General features: G+C 42.1%; 1 protein-coding gene across 1 annotated transcript; it reads right to left on the reverse strand.

Annotated features, from left to right (window-relative positions):
• Nucleotides 1-4,663: 4,663 nt before the first annotated feature.
• gpn1 (GPN-loop GTPase 1) lies at nt 4,664-8,542 on the reverse strand. Its single transcript, XM_039008999.1, has 13 exons — nt 8,348-8,542; nt 7,969-8,062; nt 7,615-7,721; nt 7,449-7,486; nt 7,222-7,300; nt 7,029-7,123; nt 6,829-6,874; nt 6,489-6,635; nt 6,184-6,266; nt 6,057-6,096; nt 5,849-5,939; nt 5,574-5,684; nt 4,664-5,360 (listed from the first exon to the last, which is right to left on the reverse strand). Exons 1-13 carry the CDS (start codon nt 8,522-8,524, stop codon nt 5,269-5,271), a joined length of 1,200 nt encoding a protein of 399 aa, XP_038864927.1. The 5' UTR covers nt 8,525-8,542; the 3' UTR covers nt 4,664-5,268.
• Between the last annotated feature and the right edge of the window lie 1,645 nt (nt 8,543-10,187).

A 10,187-nucleotide genomic window follows, 5' to 3' on the forward strand; every position in this document is an offset into this window, starting at 1 on the left:
ACAGTACAGGATGCAGAGAGAAAGAAGAGAGGGAAAGAGAGACGGAAGGAAAAAGAGGGGGTGGAAGAGAGTGGTAGAGGTTATGAGTGGAGGAACAGAGCCACAGCATTGGAGGCATTAAAGAGATTGAGGGAGAGAAGAGGGAGGACGTTGCTTGTATAACACCTTTCCATTGTCTATCACTGCATTGGACTGTGCAGTCTTACCCCTGCAAAAGCCGAAGAGCAACCCCATATACCTTGAGTCAGTGTAAAACAACGACATAAACATTCCTAGGAGAGGATGGAGAGGGGGATGGGAGGATGAGCAGAGGAGGAGAGGAGGGTAGACGACGATGTGTTTAAAAGGAAAGCCTCATCACCAGTAACCCTTCAGTGATGTCATTTCCAGCCAATCACAGGAGCTCCCTTTCCTCTCTCTGCAGATGCAGTGCATGCATCAGTCTCATCGTCCGCATAGATCACATAACTAGACACAACAAACAATAAGAGGACAATGTCACGAGGAAAGCAAGGACTTACATCACTAAAATGTAATAATCATAAATAACAGACGATGCAGCAACAGTCATGTTTGCACGAGGTGGGGTGGGGACGCACATGGTTTTACAGTATATCTATAGGTGTTGTGAGGGGGAGGGGGGACACACATGGTTTTATAGTATATCTATAGGTGTTGTGAGGGGGAGGGGGGACACACATGGTTTTACAGTATATCTATAGGTGTTGTGAGGGGGAGGGGGGACACACATGGTTTTACAGTATATCTATAGGTGTTGTGAGGGGGAGGGGGGACACACATGGTTTTATAGTATATCTATAGGTGTTGTGAGGGGGAGGGGGACACACATGGTTTTACAGTACGTATATCTATAGGTGTTATGAGGAGGAGGGGGGACACACATGGTTTTACAGTACGTATATCTATAGGTGTTATGAGGAGGAGGGGGGACACAAATGGTTTTACAGTATATCTATAGGTGTTGTGAGGGGGAGGGGGGACACACATGGTTTTACAGTATATCTATAGGTGTTGTGAGGGGGAGGGGGGACACACATGGTTTTATAGTATATCTATAGGTGTTGTGAGGGGGAGGGGGACACACATGGTTTTACAGTACGTATATCTATAGGTGTTATGAGGAGGAGGGGGGACACACATGGTTTTACAGTACGTATATCTATAGGTGTTATGAGGGGGAGGGGGACACACATGGTTTTACAGTACGTATATCTATAGGTGTTGTGAGGAGGAGGGGGGACACAAATGGTTTTACAGTATATCTATAGGTGTTGTGAGGGGGAGGGGGGACGCACATGGTTTTACAGTACGTATATCTATAGGTGTTATGAGGAGGAGGGGGGACACAAATGGTTTTACAGTATATCTATAGGTGTTATGAGGAGGAGGGGGGACACACATGGTTTTACAGTACGTATATCTATAGGTGTTGTGAGGGGGAGGGGGGACACACATGGTTTTACAGTACGTATATCTATAGGTGTTATGAGGAGGAGGGGGGACACAAATGGTTTTACAGTATATCTATAGGTGTTGTGAGGGGGAGGGGGACACACATGGTTTTACAGTATATCTATAGGTGTTGTGAGGGGGAGGGGGGACACACATGGTTTTACAGTATATCTATAGGTGTTATGAGGAGGAGGGGGGACACACATGGTTTTACAGTACGTATATCTATAGGTGTTATGAGGGGGAGGGGGACACAAATGGTTTTACAGTATATCTATAGGTGTTATGAGGAGGAGGGGGGACACAAATGGTTTTACAGTATATCTATAGGTGTTGTGAGGGGGAGGGGGGACACACATGGTGTGTGACATTGGTTTAGTATGGTGGGACATAGACTCTTGTGACAGACTTAATAATAAAAATGTTAAATTCTGTGTGTGTGTGTGTGTGTGTGTGTGTGTGTGTGTGTGTGTGTGTGTGTGTGTGTGTGTGTGTGTGTGTGTGTGTGTGTGTGTGTGTGTGCAGGCTTGCAGATCTGCAGCAAATCTCTAGGTGCTGTTTGGGGAGTTGGGGTGGGGGCTTGCAGATCTGCAGCAAATCTCTAGGTGCTGTTTGGGGAGTTGGGGTGGGGGGCTTGTAGGTCTGCAGCAAAACTCTAGGTGCTGTTTGGGGAGTTGGGGTGGTGGGCTTGTAGGTCTGCATTGAGCCTCTGTGCAGTCGGATGAGCTCACTGCGTCAGTCCTGTGCTGTTGACCACTCACCCATACCAAACAGCACCATCCATTATTCATTAGACTCTGTCGTCATTCCTCTCTCTTGCTCAGTATACAGCCTCTGTAGTGATATTGGAATTCAGGGTTTCAATCAATCAATCAAATTACCATTTGAAAGACCTTAGGGCAGGAAGGAGTTGAAGAGAATGGAACACAATGAGACCAGGCAGAATGTATGCCAATGTTTATGCCATTGCCAGTAATCCCCAGCATTTATTTTATGTCCATCAGATACAGTAAGAATGACATCATGCTGTATTCCAAAGGGGCAACACACATCCTGAATCCACTTACCCTCCTCAAATCAAACCCAGAGGATGATGTCATAATAACAAGACTCAATTTTGTGATGGCGTCATGAGTCACCCTGCTAAGCGAGACTGCTGGACCAAAGTTACCCTAACAATAAATCAGATGAAATCAGTTTCTTATTTAATTTAGTCTAATATGCCTGCAGGCCCATATAATGATGTCATCTTGAAGAATACATGTCGTCATTGGACTTGGACACCACAGATCTTCTTCAATGAAAACAAAGTTTTATTAAGGTTAGGTCTTTGTTATGATGTGAGAAAGGAAACGTGAAGGTAAGTAAATGTATCAAATAGGAACCCCAAAGGGTGTATCAAGTCACAGCTAATGATAAGCAGCAGGTAGCCTAGCGGCTAAGAGCATTGGGCCAGTAACCGAAAGGTCGCTGGTTTGAATCCTCAAGCCGACTAGGTGAAAAATCTGTCGACGAGCCCTGGAGCAAGACACTTAACCCTAATTGCTCCAGTAAGTCGCTCTGGATAAGAGCGTCTACTAAAATGTCAGATATGATATTGCATGAAAAAGATGTCAGCCATGATTTGCACAGACAAAAGATCATGACATTTGACCTTATTCACTACCTCCCAAAGAGTTCACTTGCATGAAAATGTGATTTCTCAATTGTAGTTATAACATACTTCTCATACTTGTGTTCAACTTTGACACATTATTCTGCTTTTTACTGTAGATATGTAATTACTAGTAGGCGTTTTGACACTTTCCCACTGAGCTGTGAATTCCTCTCCCGCTCAAGAGATCCTATTTGTTCCCTGTGTGTCTGGCGACATTTCTAGCCCACGGGCTGAGAGGAGGGGCGTGGAGGGTGTGTGAATGTTCTTGTAAATGCCATCGCGGAAGTGAGTCACCATCACTGGAAGAACACCGACACAGGAGGCGTCTGGCTGCTGCCATTGTTTGTGTTGCCGCGACAACACTTTCATCTCATCAGAGACACGGTTTGTGTTTATGTGAATCTGTGTGGTAAGACCCACTCATCTTGAGCAAATGGAGGGAAACGTTGGCCATTAAGACTGAGATCTGTGATAAAATACTCCCCTGTATCTGTTGGCTTTCTGTGCTGCTGCAAACACGACTCAGCAGGCGTGACTCATGCATTTGCATTACACATATAGCAGGAATATACAATAAGCAGCCAAAGCAGCAACTATCAGAGCAGATGAAATCTGCATCTACCGTAAAGATCTGTAAACATTGAATGGTTAGGGCCGAATGAAGGGTAAGTGATTTGGGACAAGAGGACTCAGCGATGCAAAGCATTGAAGAGAAAGCTCACCCATTTTTACATATGGCCTTATTTTCACTATTTCTGTGCTTGTAGTTGATCCCCCCCAAACTGTTTTAGGATATTTTGTTTTAAGAGAAAATTGGTTACGACATTTTGCTGAGTGATCACTTGCCATTGACTACTATGCATTATGAAAATGTGTGTAAAGCATGTTATAAAACAACTCATAATGCATCAGAACCTCATTCTGCATAATGTCCCAGCACATCCGTGTTTGAATGATGTCATTTAAAACAACTAAAATATGCAAATATGGGACAGTGGAACATACAAAAATACATCTAAATAAATGTAGTGCAGAAACAAAATCCACAATGACATTCTGATGTAATAACATACGGTTTGGAGTGTTTCAGCATTTTATATAACATGTCTAGACACATTTTCATAATGCATTGTAGTCTATGGCAAGTGATGACTCTGAAAAGAGACAAAATATGGAGATTTTTTATTTATTTTTACATTTGGGATATCACCTTCAAGCACAGAAAGAGTCAAAATAAGGCCACGTAAAAATTTGTGAATTTCCTCTAACAAATGTGTTTTAATCTGTAAACTCATATGCGGTCATTCGGTAGGCAAATGATGCCATACCCATCTGCAGCAAGGTAAAATAAACTGTATTTTCAGTCTTCACAGAATACCATTCTGCTGTATTTGTGAATGCCAGTTTGATTCTTAGGCCAGATGGTGAGAAGGCGTAGAATCCAGAATATTCCGGCTATCCACCCCCTCACCCCATAGTTTCATTCACATATGGCAGTGTGCATCTCACGAAGCCACACACGACTAGGCTGAACACATTCATAACCAATTTATTTAGCTTTAAAAATGATCGAGACAAACAACACTACAGGACTTTAACATGAGCACATTTGCACTAAAAAAGAAAACATTGTGATACAAAAATATACACTTCCAGGACTATGTGACTATTAAAGAGCATTCCCCAGATAGGAAGAATGAAGCTTCATAGAATGAACTTACAAACAATATGCAATAAAACAACTTAGGATAAAAATAATAGGATACAAGTACATTATTCCATCAGCCATTATCTCAATAACCCTCCCTTATAAACTAAATGAGTCTCGAGCTTCTGACAAAGAAATAGGAAACAAGTGGTTCACTTTTTCCAACACTTATGCAAAAATATTGTCCTTAACTTGATAAGTTGCAGTTAGTAAGATCAAACAAAAAACCTACATAACACTTGCATTCACAAGGAAAAATACTAATTTTCAAGTCAGAGTTGAACTGCAACACTGCATCAGTCCAATGAAGTTCAGCACTTGTGAAGAGGGGACCAGTTGGCATGCAGGTAGGGATAGAAGTCCCAGTAGCCAACACACCTAGGTGTATCTCCATAATCTAAAGTGGCATCCTTACAGGGTCCTCCAGACATCATTGAGACTTCCTATTTCGTACCTGCACCACTTCTTTCCTCTCCTTCAGGAAGTTCCCGAAGGCTGTGCCCTCCTTGCTCTCCTCAGTCACTGAAAGGGATGATATGTTAAGTCAACAAGGGAACTTATATTGACAGTATTTTTGTGTGTTTGATCATATTTTTGTAACAAATCTTTGCTTTCCACGCAAGAATCATTCACGAATCATGATTAGGCTTGTTGTTAGGAATACAAGGTGATTTGATGTTATGGGTTAAATCAATGATAGGACCTTGAGGCCACTAAAAAGGTTTCTCCCCTTACCGTTGTGATCTATGTCATCCGTGTCGCTGTCCTCCCCCTCCTCTTCCTCATCCTCATCAGGGTTACCACGGTTGAAGATGAGATCACTTCGGCCCGCCACATCAGCTTCCTCTGGAGGACAGGAAGTGACATTTCATTATTTATTTCACAGAAAACCAATCTCATGTACCTGATCCAAGCATATAATACACAAAATGGGATCTTACACTCACACAATCAAGCACGTAATGCATTGGGGGTCACTCTCTCTCTCACACACGGACACACACACACACCTGTCCGTGAGGTCGTCTCCATGGCAACAGCTCCCATGTCCTTCTGTAAATGCTCCATCTGCTCCTGCTGCTTCCTGCTCTGAGCATCGGCCTGGAGGACATACCAGGACCGTCAGAGAATGATAGATGTCCCGTGCACACACACTGGCAAACATACAGTAGTTCTCAGTATTGTGCACAGACGTAGCATTGGTATTTAAACACTCACCAGTTCTTTATGAAGTCTTTCATATTCAGGACGATAATCCCTGAACACAAAACAATTAATTTTCACACAAATATTACACAGTGGTACACAGTGGTGTGCGTGTTTGCAGAGCAGCCCCCTCACTCACGTCTCGTACTCCTTTGCAGCCTCTGCCACCTGAACAAAGAAATCGTCCAATCCGCTGCCTGTGACTGCAGACACACCCACAACCTGCACATGAAACACAGACGTGACCAATCAGAGGGAACACGCGATAAACCCTCTCCAAAATGCACAGAAACACTTCCCCATAGGTTGATGTAAAAGTCCAACACAAAACTCATAGAATATTGTCTCACATACACACACACGCAGATCACACACAAATAATACTACATACAGTTCACAGAAGTGTGCACTGAAGAAGCATAATGTATTGAAAGAGACACATACCCGTAAGTTGGTGTAAAACTCGTCCAGCACAAGGCTCATGGAGCGCGTCAGGTTGCTGACGTAGGACGTCTCCTGGTTCAGAGCGTCCTGGAACACCTCAAAGTCCTGCATCCACTCCACCGCAAAGCTGTGGTCGATTATGTCTGTCTGAAACCACACAACACAGACATGTACCAAAATCTGTGGTTTGTTATCTCTGTATTATTATCCTCCCCCAAAAACATATTTCCTTTGAGCATGTCAACACCTACGACTACACACCTAGTTTTTTCCCCTCATTCAGTAATTCACTGTTACCAAGTTAAAGTGGTTTGATGAAAGTGTTCCAATCATTTCCTACCTTGTTCATGATGACAATGAAGGGCAGCTTTGTCTTGTACAGGATGCTGGGGGGTAGGGGGGACACAGTCACAAAGTGAACAAGCAAAAGCCCCACACTAGTTCTTTATTGCCTATATGTAAAATATTAAATTTGTTCGAACCAATTTGTGGTTTTATTTGACCATCGGAAAGTAGCTAGTGCTCCCTACAGTGTCAGACCTGCAGGCGTAGAGCATGTTGGACATGAAGGTGACTGGGTTGACACTGCGAGACGTGTCCATCACGTAGACCACCACACAGGGGAAGGAAGAGGCCTGGAAACACATTCACAGACACACCAAACAGATCACAATTATGTTGCATCTAGTCATATCTTTAGGCCTAAATGTTATAACACATTACTACTACACACCAGAGTTTCAGTGATGATGGTTCCAGATGCTGACCAGGTGAACACTTCTATCTGTCCAGGAGTGTCAATCAACACATATCTGTAGACATAGGTCAAAGGTTAGGGCAGGTAGGTACACACCAGAAGAGGGGATGGCAAAACAACAGTACAATGCTGTACTAACTATGCTTCTTCTATGCTTACCAGGAGTACATCTACTAACTTTCAGATTTAAAAAAAATACTTACTGGTGATTGTACTGTTTCTTCTCAATGAATTTCATGACCTGAGAAGGCAAAATGGGAGATTTTGATTCATAATATTCAAATTGTGCAAGCAATAATAGTGACATCTATTGGACAGTCTAGGTGTCAAATACACGTCCTGTTATAACAGAAAAAGAGTTGGGCCTACCTGATCAAACCTCGTAGCAAAGAGATTCAACGAGGTGACAATTCCTCCATTAGGACCTAGGCCATATTGCTTCATTACTTCTTTGTAATTCACTGTGTCACGAATATCTACAAGGGGACAATAAGCAGCTTTCAGTTACTTATTAGCCATGCTAGCTAGCTAATACAATAATAGTGTCGTGGGATATCAACATATTTACAATTCTTGAATTCTATCAATAGAATACCAAGGGGAAAAAAACATACCTTTCTGAACATTCAACAAATTAATGATTGGCAAGAAGTATTACAGTATCAACATGACACATGCCAGACACATGCATGGTTATGCATGGTGGTCTGAATGATTTCTTACCGATGTTGGCTGGGAAAGGAACTTCGTGCACCGCAGGGTCTAGGTTGATTACATATGGAGGAGACTTCTTGGTGTGAAGATGAGCATTGAGTCGCTGAGAAGGAATATCAACAACGTCAGCTCTAGCTAGGTAACGTTAGCATAGGTAGCTAAGTTAAAACCCAGATGTCCGTGACTTAGCTAATATATACCGTTTCCAAACTGCTTGACTAAATAGCAAAGAAGAAAAAGACAAAATTCCAGAAAACAATTGTGCTTAGTTTGGTTGAGCTAGCATAGCTATGTCTCATACACCGTACTGGTAACGTTAGCTAGCTAACTTACCTAGCTACTGTAGTGCTAACAGTTAGTTAGCCAACATTAGCTCGTTTTAGCTTACCTGCACAAAAGTTGTTTTTCCAGACCCTGCCATGCCAAGCACTATGAGACAAACGGGTTTCTTCTGCGAAGCATTTCCCGAAGTAGTCTCTTTTGCTGAGTCACTATTGTCGCCTCCTCCATCGTCGCATTCACTCCTTTCTCCTTCTTGACAAGTGCTCCCAGACGCAGTAGCCATGCTTGTTGTTGGTAGAGACGGTTGCTGTGAAGTAGTCGAGTCTGTCGCAAAGGGCCAGCCTGTCTTTCTTATTTCCACCACTAAGTGATGCTATTACCCGCTCTTTTTGTTTCCGTTTTTCTCCTTCAGCGTAAAAAAAGGAAAATGGTATTCAATGGCGTAAAGTACTTAAGTAAAAATACTTTAAAGTACTGCTTAATTAGTTTTTTGGGGTATCTGTACTTTACTTTACTATTTATATTTGACAACTTTTACTTCACTACATTCCTAAGGAAAATAATGTACTTTTTACTCTATACATTTCCACGGACACCCAAAAGTATTCGTTACATTTTGAATGCTTAGCAGGACAGGAAAATGGTTTAATTCACACACTTATCAAGACAACATCCCTGGTCACCCCTACTGCCTCTGATCTGGCGGACTCTCTAAACACATGCTTCGTTTGTAAATAAATGTGTTGGAGTGTGCCCCTGGCTAGCCATACATTTTTTTTTAAACATGAAAATGGTGGCATCTGGTTTGCTTAATATAAGGAATGTGAAATTATTTATACATTTACTTTTGATACTTAAGTATATTTTAGCAATTCCATTTACTTTTGATACTTAAGTATATTTAAAACCAAATACTTTTACTCATGTAGGATGTTACTGGGTGACTTTCACTTTAATAATTTCTATTAAGGTATCTTTACTTTTACTCAAGTACGAAGACAATTGGGTACTTTTTCCACCACTGTTACTATGGTACATCTGGGGATATAATTTGAATATTGAAACGATGTTGCAAATGTCAGAGACATTTTATATTAATAAACAAAGTTTATTCAAATCTCTGCAGTTGAAAACTAAATGTTAGTCTAAAAGAAATGTAAGATAATGTCTAGATGCTTTTTATAGTGGAGATCAAGTTTATAAAGTTGTCACACCCTGATCTGTTTCACCTGTTCCTGTGATTGTCTCCACCCCCTCCAGGTGTCACTTATTTTCCCCAGTGTATTTATCCCTGCGTTTCCTGTCTCTCTGTGCCAGTTCGTCTTGTATGTTATGTCAAGTCAACCAGGTGGTTTTCCCGTACTCCTTTTGCTATTCTTTTTTCTAGTCCTCCTGGTTTTGACCCCTGCCTGTTTCTGGACTCTGTACCTGCCTGCCTGATCATTCTGCCTGCCTTGACCATGAGCCTTTCTGCCACTGTACCTCCTGGACTTCGATCTGGTTTTGACCTTTTTACCTATCCACGACCATTCTCTTGCCTACCCCGTTGGATTATTAAACATTGTAAGACTCCAACCATCTGCCTCCTGTGTCAGCATCTGGGTCTCGCCTTGTGCATTGATAAAAGTGCCTGGATGGGCTGATGAGACAGTGAATTGCGCAATCAGATGGAACAGAGTAAATGGGCATTTTAAATTCATAGATTTAGCCGGTGGTAACTTGTTGGATAGACACTGGCTGGAATGCGATTTTTATCAACATTCAGGATTAGACCCACCCATTGTATAACGGCTGGCAACATTGTTATCCCTTGCTGGCTAGCTAGCCAACTACGGCTAATTTACAGTCGCATCAAAAAGTACAGCCAGAATAACAGCAAAGTAAAGCTGTTTTCTCGTGACATTTATTTGGATACAGCCATAACAATGAGCTAATGAGGTGTGATT

This window comes from Salvelinus namaycush, chromosome 15 (genome assembly GCF_016432855.1).
Source record: "Salvelinus namaycush isolate Seneca chromosome 15, SaNama_1.0, whole genome shotgun sequence".
Taxonomy (NCBI): Eukaryota; Metazoa; Chordata; class Actinopteri; order Salmoniformes; family Salmonidae; genus Salvelinus; species Salvelinus namaycush.